Genomic DNA, 21,516 nt, shown 5'->3' with positions numbered 1-21,516 from the left:
GTGGAAAATAAAACCCTCAAGAAGGAGGTGAATGAGCTCACTCGTGCCTTAGGCAATGTCTATGGTGGAGATGCCTCTTGCTAAAGTGTTTGGGTAGCCAAAGGTTTTCTCTCAACAAAGAGGGATTAGGCTATACCCCTAAGAAAGGCAAGGCAGCCTTTGTCACTCCCAAAGTTAGCTTTGTAAAGGGCAATGGTTGGTTTTGCAATAGATGCAAGCAAGTTGGGCATATAGAGCAAAATTGTAAGACTAACAAGAACAAGCTACCTAATGTATCCGCAATTAAATTTGATTCTTGTTACATGCTTTATAAGGGTGCCAATGGTGTGAAGGCTAAGTTCATTGGTACACCAATTATGGGTCCAAAGAAGAAGGCCATTTGGGTACCAAAGTCCTTGGTGACTAACCTACAAGGACCCAAGTAAGTTTGGGTACCTAAAAAGAATTGATCTTCTTTTGTAGGTAAATTATAAAGCCAGAGGAAGGCATTGGGTGCTTGATAGTGGGTGCACACAACACATGACCAGTGATTCAAGAATGTTCAATTCAATCAATGAAAGCAAGAGCAATGGGATTGATAGTATCATATTTGGTGACAATGGCAAAGGCAAGGTCAAAGGGCTTGGTAAGATTGCAATATCCAATGATTTGAGCATTTCCAATGTGCTACTAGTAGAGAGCTTGAACTTCAACCTATTGTCGGTAGCTCAATTGTGTGATCTTAGTTTTAAGTGCATATTTGGTGTGGATAATGTAGAGATCATAAGTGTAGATGGCTCTAACTTGATATTCAAAGGATTTAGATATAAGAATCTATACTTAGTTGATTTCAATGCTAGAGAAGCTCAATTGTCAACATATTTGATCACTAAGTCTAACATGGGTTGGTTATGGCATAGAAGGCTTGGTCATGTTGGAATGAAATAATTGAACAAGTTGATTAAGCATGACTTAGTTAGAGGCTTGAAAGATGTCACATTTGAGAAGGACAAACTATGTAGTGCATGTCAAGCCGAAAAGCAAGTTGGTAATACACATCCTAAGAAGAGCATGATGAGCACATCTAAGGCATTTGAGTTGATGCATATGGACTTGTTTGGACTAACCACATACACTAGCATTGGTGGAAACAAATATGGATTTGTGATTGTGGATGATTTCACTAGATACACATGGGTATTCTTTCTTGTTGACAAGAGTGATGTGTTTGCAATATTCAAATTATTTGTCAAAGGCATTCACAACGAGTTTGAAACAACAATCAAGAAAGTTAGAAGTGACAATGGAAGTGAGTTCAAGAACACTAGAATTGATGAGTTATGTGATGAATTTGGAATTAGACATCAATTCTTGACCAAGTATACTCCTCAATCAAATGGGCTAGTTGAAAGAAATAATAGAACTTTAATTGATATGGCAAGATCAATGTTGAGTGAGTACAATGTGAGTCATTCATTTTGGGCCGAAGCAATCAACATGGCTTGCTACTATAGCAACCGACTCTATTGTCACCCCATGATGGAAAAGACACCTTATGAGCTATTGAATGGAAGAAAGCCCAACATAGCATACTTTTTGGTTTTTGGTTATAAATGCTATATATTGAAGAAAGGCACTAGATTAAGCAAGTTTGAAAAGAAATGTGATGAAGGTTTCTTGCTTGGTTACTTCACTACTAGCAAAGCTTATAGAGTTTGGAATTTGGCTAGTGGTACTCTTGAGGAGGTTCATGATGTAAAGTTTGATGAAACAAATGGTTCCTAAGAGGAAGGTGAGAATCTAGATGATGTAAGAGGCACTCAATTGATCAATGCAATAAAGAACATGGACATTGGTGAGTTAAGGCCTAGAGAGGTGATTGATGTTGAAGATGACAAGAATCAAGTGCTCTCTAACTCAAATGTGCAAGCTAGTGGTTCTCATGATCAAATCCAAGCAAGCACTAGTAATGGCAATGTGCAAGATCAACAAATGGCTAGTTCATCATCTCAACCAAGTGATCAATCAAATGCTAGCAATCAAGTGCAAGTGCTTCAACCAACCAATGTTGCAAGAGATCATCCATTAGACACTATCATTGGTAATATTTCAAGAGGTGTGCAAACAAGATCAAGATTGGCATCATTTTGTGAGCATTTCTCATTTGTGTCATCCATTGAACCTAAGAAGATAGATGAAGCCTTGAGGGATGTTGATTGGATTAATGCTATGCATGAAGAGCTAAACAACTTCACAAGAAACCAAGTATGTGATTTAGTTGAGAGGCCTAAGGATCATAATGTGATTAGAACTAAGTGGATCTTTCAGAACAAGCAAGATCAAGATGGGATAGTAATAAGGAACAAAGCAAGATTAGTGGCTTAAGGTTACACTCAAGTTGAAGGTCTTGACTTTGGAGAAACATATGCCTCGGTTGCAAGATTGGAAGCAATTAGGATCTTGCTAGCTTATGCTTATGCCCACAACATCAAGTTGTACCAAATGGATGTGAAAAGTGTATTTCTAAATGGGTACATCAATGAGCTTGTGTATGTTGAGCAACCTCTCAGTTTTGAAGATGAGAAGAAACCCAACCATGTCTACAAGTTGAGAAAGGCTTTGTATGGATTGAAGCAAGCACCTAGAGCACGGTATGAGAGATTAAGGGATTTCCTACTCTCTAAGGGATTCAAGATGGGAAAGGTTGACACCACTCTCTTCACCAAGAAGCTTGGAAACAACTTGTTTGTAATGCAAATCTATGTTGATGATATCATCTTTGGATCAACAAATCAAGAATTTTGTGAGGAGTTTGGCAAGATGATGGCAAGTGAGTTTGAGATGTCTATGATTGGAGAACTTAGTTACTTCCTTGGTCTTCAAATCAAGCAAATGAAGAATGGCACATTTGTGAGTCAAGGCAAGTATATCAAGGACATGATCAAGAAGTTTGAAATGGATGAGAGTAAAGCTATTAGTACACTAATGGGGACAAGTGGAAGCTTAGATAGTGATGCTAGTGGCAACATGGTGGATCAAAAGATGTATCGGTCTATGATTAGAAGTCTACTCTATGTGACCGCATTAAGGCCGGATGTGATGTTTAGTGTATGCATGTGTGCTAGATTTCAATCCTCACCAAGAGAAAGTCATTTGAAGGCAACTAAGAGAATATTGAGGTATTTGAAGCATATACAACATGTTGGATTATGGTATCCCAAAGGAGCAAGATTTGAGTTGATTGGATATTCGGATTCCGATTATGCAGGATGCAAAGTTGAGAGAAAGAGCACATCGGGCATATGTCAACTATTGGGAAGATCACTTGTATCTTGGTCATCAAAGAAGCAAAATAGTGTAGCACTTTCAACCACCAAAGCGGAGTACATTTCGGCCGGTAGTTGTTGTGCTCAATTACTTTGGATGAAGGCTACCTTGAGTGACTTTGGAATCAAGTTCAAGCAAGTGCCATTGTTATGTGACAATGAAAGTGACGTAAAGCTCACCAACAACCCGGTTCAACACTCAAGAACAAAGCATATTGATGTCCGTCATCACTTCATAAGAGATCATCAACAAAAAGGGGACATTTGCATAGAGAGTGTGGGCACCGAAGATCAACTTGCCAACATATTCACCAAGCCACTTGATGAAAAGAGGTTTTGCAAGCTAAGGAATGAATTGAACATACTTGACTTATCCAATATGTGTTGATGCACCCTCATTATATGACATGCCTCTCCTTCGAGCAAAGTAAGGTAAAGTTGATTGACATGTCATCAATCCATTGCTAAGGACTTGTTTAGTGCATCTAGTCATTCCTATCATGTCCTAGGCTCATTCATAAAAATTAAATGAATTTGATGCTTGTATGGTACCACTATTGCTTGTATGTTTGAAATGATCTAGTGGTAGCATATGATATGTTTGTGGGCTTGTGAACCTAGTGTTTGATTTAGAAAATGAGCTATAAGTGTTTAACTCAACATGGTACAAGATAACCCTTATTTGGAGGTGTGAAGAAGCTTGTCCTTGGATCAAACCGAGTTAAATATCTTTTGCAAGTAATCTAGATTGAACCAAATTGGGAAAATGATCCTTATTTCACATGGTTTCACCCCAACCTATCTATAATTTGAGCTCACCTTTTGTGCTAATTGTTGACAAAGGGGGAGAGAAACAAAGATATGAGCGATAGGGGAGTATTTGACATAAGGGGAGATATATGATAAAGGAAAGAGATCAATTAATTTTTTGATCACACAAGTAGGGGGAGCAAGCTCATAAACTTGTATGATGCATTTGAATGAACATTTCATATACTTTCTTGCATGGTACAAGTTCTAAATTTCAATATTCATGCTTGTGTGGTGTATGCTAGTTATAGGTTTGAATAATGAAATGAAAAACTAGCATGCATAGGCTAAAGTAACTAGACTTATGTTCGGTCTATGGAAACTAGACCCTTGTATGTAATGTTGATCTCATAGGGTATTCTAGTTTTTATGTATGTCTAGTTACTATTGATGCTAAGGATGGTATATTGGTACACTCCGATTGGTATCATGCTTCAAAGGACCATCTCTTATACCTTAGCATCATTTGGTAGAAATTGTCTCCTATATTTCTGTGGCAGAACCGCCCAAAATAGCACCCTTACGGAGGCGCTTGTCTTCCACCAGACACTAAGCACCCCGAAAGCAAGCTATAGCGGGCGGTATCCATCAGGCACACCCCAAGAGAGAACCCGAAAGATCCACATTTTTCCCAAGGATCCAATAATGAGAATGAGTTACAATACTTATCCATTTCATACATCAGAGTTTCTTAAAAGTATATTATTACAATACCAAATGTCAGAGTGCGGAATGATAACAACAGAATTTAAAAATAACATCTAGTGGTAAGGGGCGAGGATTCTGTCTGAGCCCACCAGAAGGATCCTCCACACAAAGGTACTCTTCAAGCATCACTTGCAACAGGGGTAAATAAACCCTGAGTACATAATATACTCGCAAGACTTATCCGACTAGTGGGAATAATTTCCCGACTCCAAGGAATATGATAAGCTATATGGCTTGCTAGTTTCTTTTGGCAAAAAGCAATACTAATAGTGAGTCCTTATTTATGTTATTATTATCAGCCGTATTAAGTTATCATCTAGCCAGTCTATATAAGCACATGTTCTATTTTCAAGCAAGAGTTGAGCGATCAGTTCCATTTCTTCTCCTTTCACTTGTAGTTCTTACTACGGTGCTAAACATGAGACAAGCCGTACCAGATTGCCCAGTGATTCACAAATCAATGTGCCCAGCTGGGTGCCCCAAAGACACACGCCCTGCTTGTACCCCAGGCACAAGCAGGACTAACCCATCACTCTCCTATCCTGGGTGTCCAGGTCCCCATCCAAACTTGGACTCCAAGCCCCCACATCCTAAGTCCCAGACTCAGTGTGGTGCAAGGACCTCCACCACCTCCTCTTCCCATCAGTCGGTCCGGAAAGAGCCAGATCCGTGACAAGAGAGCAACAAGTCTTCCCTACGCCCATACCCAAGTATGCGCTCGGGACAATAAATCTATGACTTACCCACGATGCCTTATGCAACGACCGGTCCTTAATCGACATGGACAGGGAAAAAGTGTAACCAAGCTATGCCCTATTGGCCGCAGGACACAACCCTTTACACCCACCAAAACCCAACCATATCCTTGCCTGGTCACCATTTTCCTTTCCACCATTTTATCATGAGTGATCATATTTATCACCTATTTGCGAGTAACGGCAGGTTACTCGTGCTACCGATATCCTGAGCATAGTAGCTACTCGACCTATACTAGTAGGACTCATAGGTAGATATATTTATGCATGTAGTTTCCGCAAAATGCCTGTAACGTAAATGCACATCATAGATATATATACAGTTATTATTTAAAATAAGGGTTATGCACCGGGGCTTGCCTTCAGCGGGCACGGTGTTAGCAAAGTCAGTGACGGGTGGCTCCGGAATGTCCTCCTGTACGAGGATCTCCTCCTTGTACTCTTCGACGACTTCGTCGTACTCCTGCTCACCGAAGGTCACGATCTCCAGTGGCGCGTTCTCTATATGCATGCAGTGATGATGATGCAATGCTGAGTAATACAGCAACAGCAACTCTTAAAATAAGAATACATCTACCAAGCTACTAAGCTAACTCTAATGACTAATACGCAAAGTTACCTATTATTCCCACTAAATAGGTATGAAACATTTCATGTATTATCTTAGCAACTAAAGGCATCCTTATTGTTAATATCAGTTTACTATATATATCATAAAACAAGGTGCACTAGCTACCATATTTATCAACCTATTCTAAGGCCACAAAAATTACAGTGAGCACATAATAATACAATAAACCTACTGTAAAAGAATTCTAGGGCTAGCACTTCTACCAATACATCATAAAAATTCATTCTCTAAATAACCATAATAATAATACGCATCTTAAAATAATAAAGTGATCCTAAAGGTATCACTGAACTATATGAACTAATTACACTAACAGATAGATCATGAATTTAGGAATCTAACAAAATTTATTTCATAATAAATAAATAAATTCAAATGAGCTCTAGAGTTGAAGAAAATGATATTATTGGGGAAGGATAATCATGCTATTGGACTTGTTGACTTGCACATGGCTGTGGGTCTAGAAATACTAGATGAGACCGCGGGTCAAGAAAATGATAGAGAAGGAGGATGAAGAAATTCTTGTAGGCTAGCTACCTTGGAATTGAATGAAGTGCCGCCTACGGTGATCGATGTGTGGAGGCAATGCAAGAGGAGAGACACCAGGAAGCTTAGCAATTGCTTGCCCTACGTGGAGCAGAGCAGAACCATATATAGCACTGGTTATGGGTGGTCATGACAAGCTAAGTAGTCTAGAAGCACGAAACGAGTTGGCAAGGTTGTCCTCTAGCTCCATGCCGTGTGAGGTGGTGTGGTCTTTGGTCATGAGAGAATTAATTCAATGATGGACTTTGAGTGGTCTTGGACTTACAAGCACATCAGGACTAGAGTGTACATTGGGCGAAACGTGCTAGGCGGTGGCGCTAGTTCATTCATGCCGATCAAGGAATTAATGGGGGAGGAGACCATAGGTCAAGGAAATATTAGAGAATGAGAAGATCAATTGCAGACTAGCTACCTCAACTGATTATTGCTCGGGGAGAAATCGATAGACGTAGTTCTCTCGGGCAAGAACAGAAGAACTTGATTTGAGAGGAAGAAACAAGTGAGCAGCGGAGCGGGATGGCTCGGTGGCTCGACGTGTCCTTTTAAAGACAGGAGATGCAGGAATGGAGAAGCAAAGGCGCGACAGCGACGCATCGTAAGGTTAGTGGCTAACTAGCTTACTTAAAGGTAATAAAATGCCACGGGAATGACGTGCTGCTGTGGATGAACAGTGTTTTCTACGGAGCTACAGTGTTTTAGCAAAGCGAAGTAAAGGCGGGATAATTAGAACAACGAGAGATGACCGTGGCGCGTCGTGAGATTGATAGAGATATAAATCTTGCCAAGTGGTATGCTAATAATTAGTGAATGACAATAATTTATCATTTGACTTTGTGGCTAAGGAGCTCTCACGTGGAGAGAGATGACGTGCTGGAAGGACAATTTGGACAAGGAATAAATTAGAGCTCAATTTTAGAATTAGTGCAATAAAATTTAATTTCTCATTTACCACATGCAATAATACATAAACATGATGCTCATGACATGGTTTAGTATTTTGATTAAGGCGTAACACCGAGGGTGTTACAATTTCCTATCTAATTGTATGTGCAAAGCTTTAATCCAAACTCTTAGCACATATGTAGGGGGAGCAATTGCTATCATATGGAGTTCATGAAACTTGTCCATATTCTTTACACATGGTAAATATGCTTGGGCAAGCAACATGGATTCAAATGAACTTTAATTCATATGTTTGTATAAGGGTTATCATCAATTACCAAAAAGGGGAAGATTGAAAGCTGTAGTTTGGTTTTGGTTAATTAATGAAACCCTAAGTGTTAACCTAGTTTATCAAGATGATCATGAGATAGGTAGCACTACTCCAAGTGATGAAGCAATGACGAAGATCATGACATTGGTGATGATCAAATGCTTAAACTTGGAAAAGAAGAAAGAGAAAAACAAAAGGCTCAAGGCAAAGGTATAAAATGTAGGAGCCATTTTGTTTTAGTGATCAAGACACTTAGTGAGTGTGGTCACATTTAGGATAGATAGCCGTACTATTAAGAGGAGTGAAACTCATATCGAAATGCGGTTATCAAAGTGCCACTAGATGCTCTAACTCATTGCATATGCATTTAGGATCTAGTGGAGTGCTAACACCCTTGAAAACATTTGTGAAAATATGCTAACACATGTGCACAAGGTGATACACTTGGTGGTTGGTACAATTGAGCAAGGGTAAGATACTTCACCGGTGGAGTGTCCGCTCGTAGAGTGCAGACAGTCCGACGGTGCCACTGGTGCCCTAGATAGAAAAGTTGGAGGTCACCATAAGTGACTGGACGTAGGATCTAAATTGACCGAACGCTGGAAGTCTGGGTCCGGTCGAACTAACGGGTTAGCACAGTATCCAGAGTTTTGCACCGGACGCTGAGGTGTGTCCGGTCGAGATGGACCGGACGCGTCCGATCGAAGAAAACCTGGTTTGGAACCTTACTGTAAACGACCAGACGCTGGGGGTCTAGCGTCTGGTCGCTACTTAGCCGTTGCAATCGGGTGGTTCCTATTGAATGGACAATGACACGTGGCCTACATCGATTGACCGGACGCTGGGTCTAGAGTCCGGTCAGTCTGACCGGAGCGTCCAGTCAGCCCACGTTGTGCCCAGTAAAGGGGTACAATGGCTCTATTTGATGGGGGCTTCTATTTAAAGCCCCATGGCCGGCTCAAGCTCCAACTCTTGCACATTTTTTATTGACATAGCAATCTTGTGAGCTTAGCCAAAGCCCTCCCACTCATCTCCATCATTGATCCATCATCATTGTGAGATTGGAAAAGAATCCAAGTGCATTGCTTGAGTGATTGCATCTAGAGGCACTTGGTATTCGTGTTGCGCTGCGGATTTCGCTTGTTTCTCTTGGTGGTTGCCACCACCTAGACAGTTGGAGCAGCGGTGGAGGATTGGCATGAGTTGGTGATTGTTTGTGGCCATCTCCGGTGATTGTAAGGGGAGTTGTACCTTCCCCAGCGGAGTGCCAAAAGGTAACTCTAGTAAATTGCTCATGTCATTGAGTTACCTCACTTGTGGGTCAGTTCTTGCGGTGTCCTATCATGTGGATGAGGTTTGTGAAACACCTCTTAGCTACCGAACTACCAAATGTTGGTCGACACAACGGGGACTAGCGTGTTGGCAAGCACATGAACCTTAGGAGAAAAATCGGTTGTCTCTTGTCATTTGCATTCTCCCGGTGATTGGCTTAATCTTCATCTTGTGATTGGTTCATCCCCTACATGGTGGTATAATCACCCTACTTATTTATATTCTTGCAAACTAGTTGATACAAGCTCTTTAGTGTAATTAGAATTGAGAGCTTGCTTTATTATTTACATTCATCTAGTTGAGCTCTTTAGAGTAGCAAGATTGAGAGCTCTTAGTGAGTAGTTACATAGCAAGTTTGGGTGCCTAAGTAATCATTGCAACTAGAATTGTTGGATAGGTGGCTTGCAACCCTTGTAGAGTTAGAGCAAGTTTGCATTACGCTATTTGTCATACTAATCAAATTGCTCTAGTTGATTTATAGATTTTTAAATAGGCTATTCACCCCCCTCTAGCCATATTATGACCTTTCACTTGGATGTCTCCAGGTCTCGCTCCAGCGCCTTCACCCTTTCACCTAGCTCTGGAGGAAGGGCAACAAACTCAGAAAATAGGCTGAGGGAAAAATCAACACCACGAGAAAACAAATGGGTACGCACTGGTATGAGAGGCCTCAAGGGTGGAGAAATCCTCTGCCTACCGGGCCACCTACTCGCACAACCGGGTACTCGTGTCTTCCATCCCCATCACCTGGCTCTAGAGCGCGAGCATTTCCTGATCTGCCTATGACCGGGCCCTCTGCTCCGCCTCCAGGGCCTTCTGTGCCCTCTCTAGGGCGGCCTGCTCTGGCTCAAGGGTAGCCAAGGCCTCTTGAAGCGCCACCTCAGTATTAGCCAGGGACGTCCGCAGCCCTGCCTCGATCTCTTCATGGCGGGCCTTTGCCGCCTCGAGCCCTTGCTCGGCAGTAGTTGCCTGCTCTGCCACACGCTGCCCCTCCACCCGCGCCATGGCCGCCTCGGCCGTCCGGATTTGGGACTCACGGCAAGCAAACTCCGCCCGGTGCTCTAGCTCAGCCATCCGAGCATGTTCCGCCCAGAGGAAGTGCGACTTGCGGAACGACACCTTCCTTATCTCCTGTAAAAAAACAGGCGTTATAAAAACAACCGACAAAAGATTCAAAGGGCAAGGAGAAGTACCAAAAACTCACCTCCACGGCAAGCTGCAGGTCGACCTCAACCAGCTACCAGGCAAACTGAGTCTACTTCCAAGCGCTCTCCAACTTCACGGACTGCTCAGTGAGCTCAGACACCATGGCATGCCCTTGTTCGCCAAAAATTTCCCAAAGCTGGTGCTCCTGGGAATCCCGGAGGATGAACCTCGCCTTCAACGGGTCCTTGGGGAAGGGCCACTCCAGGTCACCCTTCGATGAACTATCGAAGGGCCCAGCCTCCGACCAGACCACCACCAGCTCCCATGGTGACACCATCGGTTCCGCCATGGTATCCGCCTCGTCGTCAGACAGGATTTCCACCACCACGTTCGCATGAGACGCCGCCGGGCGTCCTAGCTCCGCCCCAGCCACGTTTCCCTCTGGCGCCTTTGGCTCCGATGGCAAGGATAGGTCATGTAGCCCTCCACCCGGCCAGATAGGGAGTTCGCTCTCCATTGTCTCCTCCACCGCGACTGCCAAATAAGGGGCCACGAGCGTCACCTCCGCCGTCGGCACCGGGATCACCACCAACACCGACGCCGCCGCTGCTGCCTTATCAGCAGCCCCCAGGAGGGAAGGCCTTGCTGCGGCCACACGCTGTAGTGTGGGCCTCCAAACCTCCTGCACGGGGGTCGGGGTGATGCTCAACCCCGGCATCCCCCTGCCGCTAACAAAAATCATGGGTAAGCCACACTCCACAAGGAATCGACCAGCAAGAATCGAAGAAGCAAGGAAACATACTAGGTGCCGAGCGGCACGACGTGGAAGGCAGGCTTCGACGACCATGGACCTATGGGCCGAGGACCGCTCCTAGGCTGCGACCCATGCCCCCTCGCTTTGAACGGGGTTAGAGTCATCCCAACCGGCTCCTACCCAGCCTACGGGTCGCTGCGACCTCCGGCACGGGACTCTCCGACCGGAGCAACAGGTGGGGCATCCTCTGACTGCAAGTCATGTATCGACCGAGCGCTAGTCTGCCCCTCAGACCGCCCAGACTGCTCGACTATAGCCACGACAGGCAAGGCCTCCTTCGGCTACAAGTCCGTCGTTGGTACTGGTTCCGTCGCCGTCATGGGGCACGGTGACCGTGGCCGCTTCACCGCTCGCTCGCCAACGACGTCTGCACTCGCTACACGCTTCCTCGACACAGGAACCGCCACATGCCGTGCGGCCTCCTGCTCACCACCAGCAGACGTCGCAGTAGGGCCACGATGCTCCACCAAGGTCACAATGACCTCCTGACTCTCCTCCTCATCGGAGAAGACCATGCCATCCAAATCTATAGGAGGGTCATCCGATGCGAGTTTTGACTCGACGTTGCTCCTACGTTCCCTGGCCCTCATGTGCTGGGTGACCTCCTTCTTCTTCTCTTCCTTCCACCAAACCTTCTCAGTTCTCTTCTTCTTCCGAGCATCTGCCACTTCCTTCTAAGCAGCTTGCCGGGCCTAGCCCTCCGGTCCCTTGGGAAGCTACGGCCGGGACTTGTATTTTCTGAGCCCCTGTGGAACATATGACCCTCAATCAAGAAATAGGAAAAGCAGAGAAAAATACGTGAATTAGAGAAGGGAACAACCCAGGCAGGACACGATTGAAGAGTTGAAAGGTATGGGCCTCCCTTCGACCCTCTCCTTGGGCCTTAGCTGCAGCACCTAGCCAATGCGACTCCTGACCTCATTGTCCGGTAGATCCTCCGATGACGTATGGTCTGGGTCCATGAGGCCATTGTACATCCACATCGGCCGCACCCTCTCCGCCAACGGCACGACCCGATAGTGGTATAGGGTGTGAAACACCCGCACCCCGTTAAGGCCGCTCATCACGAGCTTCCGGAGCTCCACCTCAATGACTCCCACCTTGTGCTTCTCTTTTTTTGTGCAGCCCCATGACCAACTTTCTTTTTTCTCCAGCCTCCTGCCGATGAACAACGGGAATGGCGCCGCCACCGGATTTCTAATATAGAACCACTCCCCATGCCACCCCCGATTGGAGTCGTAGGGGAGGTACCCGGGATATGAGTCTCCCACGCCCGACTTCCTCTACAAGGTGAATCCTCCCACCGGCGCGATCTCAACCGAGTCCCCCACCGTCAAGGCTCTCGGGGAGAAGAGCCGCTGGAAGAAATCCACGTGCGGCTCCATCCCAAGAAAAGCCTCGCAGACAGTAACGAATCCGGCGAGGTGCAGCACCCCCGTTGGATTGAGATGCTGTAGCTCCAGGCCCCACTCATTGAGAAGCCCATGCAGGAACCAGTGCACGGGGTATCCCAAACCTCGCTCGTGGAAGGTAAGGAATGAAACCACCTCGTCGGAATGAGGTTGCAGGAACTCCTCCTTTCCGGGGACCCTCTAGTGCGCCACCTCCTACGGCAGCAGAAACCCTTTCTGGACGAAGGCCTCCAGCATTGACTTCCTCATGGTGGACGACTTCTAGTCTGACATCCTCACTCTGGATTGCAAAAAGAATCAGTAAGTTCTTCTCTTCTGCTCTCACCCTCTCCCTTCTCTTTCCTAGAGACGCTGCGGCTCTCAGGAACACTCACGATAAGAAAAGAAGGGGGCGACAGAAGAAGAAGAACAGGCAAAAGAACAGAACAAAATCCTCGTCCCTGCTCCTACTTAAAGGAAAAGGGATGGCGGTTGGGGAAGGATGCGCCAATCAGGGAAGGCAGAACGGCGGAGCGAGAATTTCTCTCTCTTTCCCATTTAATGTAGATGGGACGCCCCCTGATCGACGGGACATGCCCAGCATGACAAAACGGCTCCTAATCAGGCGGGACGTGGCCTGGCCATGGCCCACCACTACCACATGATCAACCACTACCGTGCGCCGGGCATGAAAACCGAAGCACCACCGCACGCGGATGGCTCCCCGTCTCCCCAGGCCAGACCTAGAGAGACCCAACAGCGAAATCTCTGCCGGGAGAGATCAACCGGCCTCCTAAGTCGATCGATTCACTCAGGATAAACACCTAAGATACAGGTCCTGGTCAGGCGTCTCCGACTGGAGCTCTTCAAACCCCGTCTCTCAGGACACCAAGGTGAGCATGTGTTCATTAATACAAACAGTCCACACAAGGGCTAACCCACAATTGACAAGCGCAGGTACCAGTCGGACATTGCCGACTAGAGATCTTCGAACTCCATCACTCCAGTCGTGCAGGCCCCACCACATGAAATCTCCACCGGGAGACAACCAGACCCTCCTGAGTCGATCGATTCACTCAGGATAAGCACCTGAGATACAGGTAGGAAGCGAAGGGGCGCCCCATGCGGGCCATGTCGACTCCATCTCAAATGACGAGCACGGGTCCCGGTCGGACATTTCCGACTGAAGCTCTCTGAACCCCGTCTCTCTGGTCATTAAGGTAAGCATATGTTCATTAAACACAAAACTATTCATGCGAGGGCTAACCCACGATTGACAAGCGCAGGTCCCGGACGGACGTTTTCGACTAGAGCCTGACGAACCCCGTCTCTCCTGTCTTCAAGGTAAAACACTATCAAAGTCTCTCTATTTCAATTTAAAACATTCATACATCCATACGCGCATTTCATTCCATACGCCTAAATCCCCCAGACGGTTAGGGCATGAACCGCCTGGGGGCTCGGGAACTAAGCATCGCACGTGTAGCAAAATGCACCAGAACGCTCTATGTTGCACCACGAAGCGATGGCTTGCCTCATTCGATATGAGCAACCGAACAGAGCCAAGGGAGAAAATCGTAGATGAGCACCGTGCGACCTTCGCCCGGTCTGGCAAATCGGGTCATCTCAACCTTCTCGTTTGATCCTAAACCTCTCACTAAGCCCACAGAATCTCCATCGAGGGGAGGCCGTCAGGCCACCTGGGTCAGTCTATGGAATGACCTAGGCATCTGTCGAGCTACAGGTAAAGGAGTAGTGCAATGCCATAAGAGGGCTATGCCGACCCCATCACGAACGACGGATCCAGATTCCACTCGATCACACCCGTTAGCGAGCTCACCGAGCTAGTCTTCGAGCCTGAGTGATCGGGATAGATGATGAAACTCAGCCTCTCTGGTTGTGAGGAATCGGATGTGGTAGCGCAAAAACAACTCATAGCCCCCACGAAGGCTCGATAAGGCTCGGGGGTTTAAACGCCATGGGACCGCGACTCTGATTTCGCGTCGACGGGATAGGCGACATCCGGCTATGGCTTGGGACCGTGACTCCTTAACTCGCGTCAACGGGATAGGTGACATCCGGCTATGGCTTAGGACCATGACTCCTTAACTCGCGTCGATGGGATCGACGACATCCAGCTACGGCTCCAGGGACCGCGACTCCTAAACTCGCGTAACGGCTTCAGATGGCTTCACTAACTAAAACTAACTCTGTCGATCCACGGTGAGCACCGACGCCTGGGTCTACTTGCGACTCCACCTTCCCCGATCCCACGGCGCGCACCGACGCCAAAGATTGAACTCTGTTGCATCCGAAACTAAGTTATTTCCGTTCACAGCGGGCACCGACGCCAGGGCTTGTTTCAAAAACTAAAAACTTCCTTGTCCGATCCTCAGCGCGCACCGACGCTGGGATCATAAAGTTCTGTCTCAATCCAATCCCCATGCTTAAAAACACCTCGGCTGCACAACGACGCCATGGTTAAACAAAATTATGTCTCAAACTAAAAAACATGCATAAACGCCTACTAAGACAACACCCCTAACCAGTTCAGCCTGAACCACCTAGGGCTCAGGGGCTACACCCGAGGGTGTGCTCGTGCGCACCCGCCAACAAGATAAAAATCCCCCAGACGATTCTGTCTGAATCGCTCGGGGGCTTAGGGGCTCCTGTCGGGTTCATAAACCCGAGGTCCCTTGGGGACCGACTTCCACGCTAAGGCTTGGCCCAGAAGAATGGCTTTTTCTTCTTCTGGACTAGCCTAAGAGTTTGAACTCAACAGACCGGAGCACTCGCTTTAGGCCTAGGCCGCCTTCGGCCCATCTCTCCAACCAGAGCACTAGCTCGGGCTTAAGCCAGCTCCAAACGGCCTCTCCGATCAGAGCGCTGGCGTTAGGCCCTGGCTGCCTCCACACGGCCTCCACTCGGAAAGCCTGATCCGAGGACCGCCTCTGACTCTGACCCCGTGTCTTCGACCGGGATTTATAGAAAACCCTGCTCATCGCTATTCTTCGACTAGGGACCATCCGACCGGGGACGCCCGCTCGAAAAGAACTAGAAGGCATGCGAAGAAAGGCAAGGCATGACTCACAAGTCAAAATCACTGTACCAGGGACTATACCCTGCATGAAATAGTGCTCTGCAGCCACCCTGACACAAAGTATTGTAGAGGCCGCTAGAAACTCCCATATGGTAAGCCCCCTCCGCGTGTCTCTGGACACCGATTGCGGTATGGGCTCCAGGATTTGCCATACCAGGTGAACATAGCACAGCTCCTCACATGTCACTAGGCATCCAGAAGTATTCTGTAGGTACCGGCATCATCCTTCCTAAAGAAGATAGCTTGACCTTCCGTACATATCTGACATCCTACAACGACATCGACAGTATTGGGAGGCTTCAACCATTATCCAGTTTTCTTCACCGTAGGCAGCAAGGCTTAGAAATATCTGTATTCTCTCTCTCTCTCACCTGTAAAAGACATCCCCCTCATCTATAAAAGGGGATGCACTTCCTCCAACCAGAGGAGATCGACTTCTTTAAGCCTAGACTCACTAGATCAACATCAACACTCCCAACCACAGGACCGCCAAGTTTTGACCGCGACCCTTCTGGTCAGAGCCGACCGAACCTCTTATACACCCCCTTCTTCCCCCTTCTCATTTGTACCCCCACTATAGACTTTGAGCACCTGGGCTCAGGAATAAAGTCACCGACCGACCCTGACTGGACGTAGGGCATGTTGCCTGAACCAGTATAAATCATGTGTCATTAAGTACTAGGCCACCTTCGATCATAACGTACAACAAAACTATGAATATTTACTGGTCACCTTCTGCACCGACACCCTCACTTCTCAAAACTCTCTGTCAGTCTAATCAAGAAATGCTCCACTACATCTCCTCTTCCCCACTTCGTCCTTGATTCCTCCTCCCTAGCCCACCCTCCAATGTTTGCTTCCTCACCACGAGCGCCGTCCATCGAGCTCCTCATTTCGTTCGGTGAGCGGTGCCTTCCCTCAGCACCGATGAGGCCTATGCAGTGGCAAACGAGGCCTTCTAGAGGTACACGTTGCCGAGCTTGAGGAGAGACGGCGTCGGGGTGGCCGTCGTGTGGTTCAGGAACGACCTCCGAGTTCTTGATAACGAGACGCTTCTGCGCGCGTGGGCGGCTTTAGAGGCTGTCTTGTCGGTGTACTACGTTGATCCATGGGTCTTTGCGGGGAGCTGTTAGAACTCTAGACGAGAACAAACACGAAGTGGACACACTGAATTTAGTGCTGCAAGCGGCAGCGTTTTCTGTTGATTGCTATTTCTGTATAAAGAAAGATACATGCAACTTTACATGGCTACTATGGAACTAGAAAAATCACGGTGATCATGCACTTATCTATTTCCTAAGAATAGAAAAGCTATCCTAGGCTTACTATAACATTCTCCTCCTAAGCCTTGGAGTACATTTACACAAGTTTTTTCATGCCGATTCCACCGCGAAGCTCTTGGAACCGACTACGACCGAGCGCCTTCATGAGGATGTCACCCAGCTATAGCTCAGTGCCAATGAACTCGACGTCAATCAGCTTCCTGTCCTAGCATTCCCAGATGAAATGGAATTTCACATCTATGTGCTTGCTCCGGTCATGGTGCATAGGATTCTTCATCAAAGCGATGGTGGACTTGTTGTCCACCTTGAGCTTGGGTGCGAGGATCGCTCCTTCGACGAGCTCAGCCAGCAACCGTGCCAGCCAGACTACCTCGCACATGGCCGCAGCGGCCGCTATGTACTCTGCCTTGCAAGAAGATAGAGCAACCACCCTCTGTTTCACCGATTGCCAAGCAACTGGCCCTCCCGCCAGGAAGAAGATGAGGCCACTGGTACTCTTTCGGTCATTGACATCTCTGGCCAAGTCACTATTGGAGTAGCCCAACAGGTTTGGGGCGCCTCCATTCTTCTTGCTCGAGTGATAGTGCAAGCCCTAATGCAGCGTGCCTGCCACATAATGAAGGACACGCTTGACTGTAGCAAGGTGCTCTTGACACGGCGCCTCCATGAACTGACTAAGATATCCAACCGGATACGCCAAGTCTAGCCTAGAGTTGCACAGATACCTGAGGCTGCCGATGAGGCTACGGTACTCTATGGCATCCATGCTCGACGTTGTCCCATCCTTAAACAGCTTCAGCTTTGGCTCCATGGGCGTGGCACTGGCATTGCATTCTGCCAGTCCTGCCTTCTTAAGAATCTTGGCGGCGTACATAGACTGGCAGAGTGTGATCTTGGCTGCCCCCTGTGTCACCTCTAGTCCGAGGTAGTAGGAGAGAAGTCTGAGATCGCTCATGCGGAAGGTGCTCATCATTTGGGCCTTGAAGCTGTTCACGGCCCCTACGTCACCACCAGTGATGATCAGATCATCAACGTAGACGCCCACAATCAAGCGCCCTACACCCTTTCCATGGGTGTACATCCCATGTTCGTCGATGCAGCGGGTGAAGCTGAGCCCGATCAGCGAGGCATCCAGCTTCTGATTCCAGGCCCGTGGAGCCTGTCGGAGCCCGTACAGTGCCTTATGAAGGCGTAGCACCTTGTGCTTGTTCTTGCTGTCGATGAAACTGAGGGGTTGTTGGACGTAAACCTCCTCCTGGATCTCCCCGTTCAAGAATGCCAGTTTGATGTCCATGTGGTGGACGCCCCAGCCATAGTGCGCTGCAATGGCGAGGAGCAGGCGCACTAACTCCAGCCACGCGATAGGGGCGAATGCTTCTTCATAGTCGATGTCGGGTCGTTGCACGTACCCCTTCACAACGAGATGTGCCTTGTACTTGACAATGGCACCGTTCTCGTCCCGCTTCACCTTATACACCCATTTGAGGCCGATGGCGTGGTGACCGCGCGAGAACTCGGTCAGAGCCTAGGTGTCGTTGTCGCGGATCGACTTTAGCTCCTCCTCCATTGTGGCGTTCCAGTTCGGATCACCGTCAGCGTCCTTGAAGGACTTGGGCTCCTCCACACTGATGTTGTGCAGCTCGGCATCCTCGACGTCGCGGTGAGCCAGCCCGGGCACGGTGTTCATGCCGAGGACGTTCTCGAGCGTTCTGTACCGGTGCTCTAGGTCCTCGTCGTCATCTGCGTCGAGACTGTGGTCGATGGTGAGCGGCGTCACGAACTCGACCTGCAGCCCCATGGGAGCGCTAGGAGTTACTGGTGGTGGTGACGCGGGCTGCGCCTCCAGCGGTGGCACAGGCTGTACCTCCGGCGTGGGCAGAGATCTTGGAGCAGGTGAAGCCATCCTCACGGTCGATGTTGCTGAGGGTTCCTGCCTGAGCTCGTACTCGTACTCGACGGTGAACGGTTCCTGGTCGCTGCTTGATGACGCCTCGGTCCACTCCCAGCGCTTGCCTTCATCGAAGATGGCGTCACGCGAGATGTGGACACGTTCTGTGGTGGGGTCGAGGAAGCGGTATGCTTTTGATCCGCTCTCGTACCCGATGAAGACAACCTTCTGGCCCCGATCGTCGAGTTTGCTAGGGTGTGGGTAGAGGCACTTGATGTAGGCGATGCACCCAAACACTTTGAGGAAGTGCACAGGTGGCTTTTTGCCGTACCACGCCTGGTACGGGGTCAAGCCATTAAGCGCGTTCGTCGGCGCTCAGTTGAGCAGGAACACGGCGGTGTGGACCGCCTCCCCCCAGAAGTGCCTAGGCATGCCACGGGCGCGCAGGATGCTCCTGGCTGTGCCCACGATCATTTGGTTCCGGCGCTCGACGACGCAGTTTTGCTGAGGTGTGTACGACGCCGAGTGGTGTCGCTGGATTCCTTCACCTGCACAGTATTCACCGAACTCCACCGAGGTGAACTCACCACCATTATCGGTGCGAAGTACCTTCAGCTTCTTCCCACACTCGTGCTCGACGCGCGCTTGGAATGCCATGATCGCCACCGGTGCGTCTGCCTTGGAGCGCAGAAGGGTGAGCCACATGAAGCGACTCATGTCATCAACCAGCAACAAGAAGTAGAGGTTGTCAGCTGGGGTTGGTGGCGAGATTGGTCCACATAGATCTCCATGTATGAGTTCAAGCTCCTCCCGAGCTCGGTACTTGGCTGCCCGAGGGAACGGCGTGCGCTTCTGCTTCGCCAGGACGCAGTCTTCATAGACCTGCTCGACGTGGTTGATGGCGGGCAGCCCGTGCACCATGTCCTCGTGCCCCAGCTTCCTCAGCGGCTGGAAGTTCAAGTGCCTGTACCACTCATGCCACCGCCAGGTGACGTCGCCGGTGCGAGCGGTGAGACACACTGGGGCGACGACGTTCATGTCAAGGAAGTAGAGCCGGCTTGGTGAGCGCTGCACCTTGGCGAGCAGTTGACGATGCAGGTCGTAGAGACGTAGGATGCCGGACTCAATGTCGACCTTGAAGCCGTCCTCGTCCATCTGGCCGAGGCTCACGATGTTGGTGGTGAGACGTGGGATGTAGTAGACCCCATCTAGCCGGCGGTGTTCGCCGGACTTGCAAGCGAAGAGGACGGTGCCCTTGCCCTCGATGTTGACCACGGACCCGTCACCGAACCGGATGGTTCCAGTGACAGTGGAGTTCAGCTCGGCGAAGACGCTCCATGTCCCCATCATGTGGTTCATCGCGCCGGTGTCAAGCACCCAGCGGCGTGGTCCCACGGCCTCCTTCTCCTCCTCACTGAGGTGGAGGAGGACTTTCCGCTCGACGAGGTGGACGTAGGGTTGTGGATCGACGGCAGGCAACGGCGAACTGGAGTGGGGAATGGATACGGGCGGCGCGGTTACCTCTGTCTCTGCGGTAATGTACATTAAGGCCCGTTCCTCCTCCTCCTCGGCCTGGGCCACATGGGCCGCGGCCTTTTTCTTCCCGCGGCAATCTTTGGCCCAGTGGCCTGTTTTGCCACAGTTGTCACAGCGGTTGCCGCGTGGTGGCCTCCAGCCACCGGCGTTCCCGGCGCCCGCGTTCTGGCCATCGCGGCCATCCCGCGACGAGGATCCTTTGCCGCCGCGTCCGCGTCCGCGCCCTCGGCGCTTTCCGTGGCTGCTGGAGCCCGTGTTGCCACCGGAGCTCTCCTGCTCACGACGAGCCTTGCGACGAGCTTCCCAGTCCTCCTCACAGAGCATCAGGCACCCCATGGCGTCCGTGATCTCCTTGGGCTTGACGCACTCCTCGAACACGCGCAGCCGCCCAATCGCTTCCTCGATGGTGACCTCGTTCAGGTCGAGGAACATCTCGAGGGAGACAGCGGCCTGCGAGAGCCTGTCCGGGACGACCTGCAGCAACTTCTTCACTACCTCTGCGTCTGTGATGTTGTCGCCGAGGGAGCGAAGATTGGCGGCGAGCGTGGTGATGCGGACGCCGAACTCATTGACGGTCTCCCCCTCCTTGAAGGAGAGAGCGCCGAATTCCCGGCGGAGCTGCTGCGCACTGGCGTCGTGCGCACGTTCGTCGCCGATCCGCAAGTTCTTGACCGCGTCCCACACCTCCTTCACGGTGCCCTTCCTGGCGAGAGTACTCCAGAGCTCGGACGGCACCGAGCGCAGGAGTCCTGCCATCGCCTGTCGGTCGTTGTGATACTCGTCTTCGTCGGGGTCGTCGGAGATGCCGTCGTGGACAGCGTCCCAGACACGGAGGATCTGGAAATTCACCTCCATGACCAAGGCCCATTCCGGATAATTAGTCCGGGTCAGCATCGGCCACGCGACGTTCGCGGACGGCCGCTCGATGATGCGCTCGACGACTCGTGAGCCGGAGCGACGGCTGTGGGAGCGGCCACGGCGACGTGGTGGCGAACATGACGATTGGACGTTCTTCTCGCCGGAGCCGTCACCGGTCTCCTTCTTGGTTGGAGACTTCG

The 21,516-nt window shown here is 49.3% G+C and overlaps 1 protein-coding gene across 1 annotated transcript; it reads left to right on the top strand.

Annotated features, from left to right (window-relative positions):
* The first annotated feature begins 20,503 nt into the window (after positions 1-20,503).
* LOC136526682 (uncharacterized) lies at positions 20,504-21,406 on the top strand. The gene has a single exon (XM_066519270.1). It carries the CDS (start codon positions 20,504-20,506, stop codon positions 21,404-21,406), a length of 903 nt encoding a protein of 300 aa, XP_066375367.1.
* Positions 21,407-21,516: the final 110 nt, after the last annotated feature.

Source organism: Miscanthus floridulus, chromosome 19 (genome assembly GCF_019320115.1).
Source record: "Miscanthus floridulus cultivar M001 chromosome 19, ASM1932011v1, whole genome shotgun sequence".
In the NCBI taxonomy this organism is placed as follows: Eukaryota; Viridiplantae; Streptophyta; class Magnoliopsida; order Poales; family Poaceae; genus Miscanthus; species Miscanthus floridulus.
Note: the sequence above shows the minus strand (reverse complement) of the source record. Positions and strands in the feature narration are given on the sequence as shown.

Bases quoted from the DNA above. Each gene is read 5' to 3' on its own strand.
- LOC136526682 (XM_066519270.1), top strand. From the start codon at position 20,504: ATGGGCCGCGGCCTTTTTCTTCCCGCGGCAATCTTTGGCCCAGTGGCC.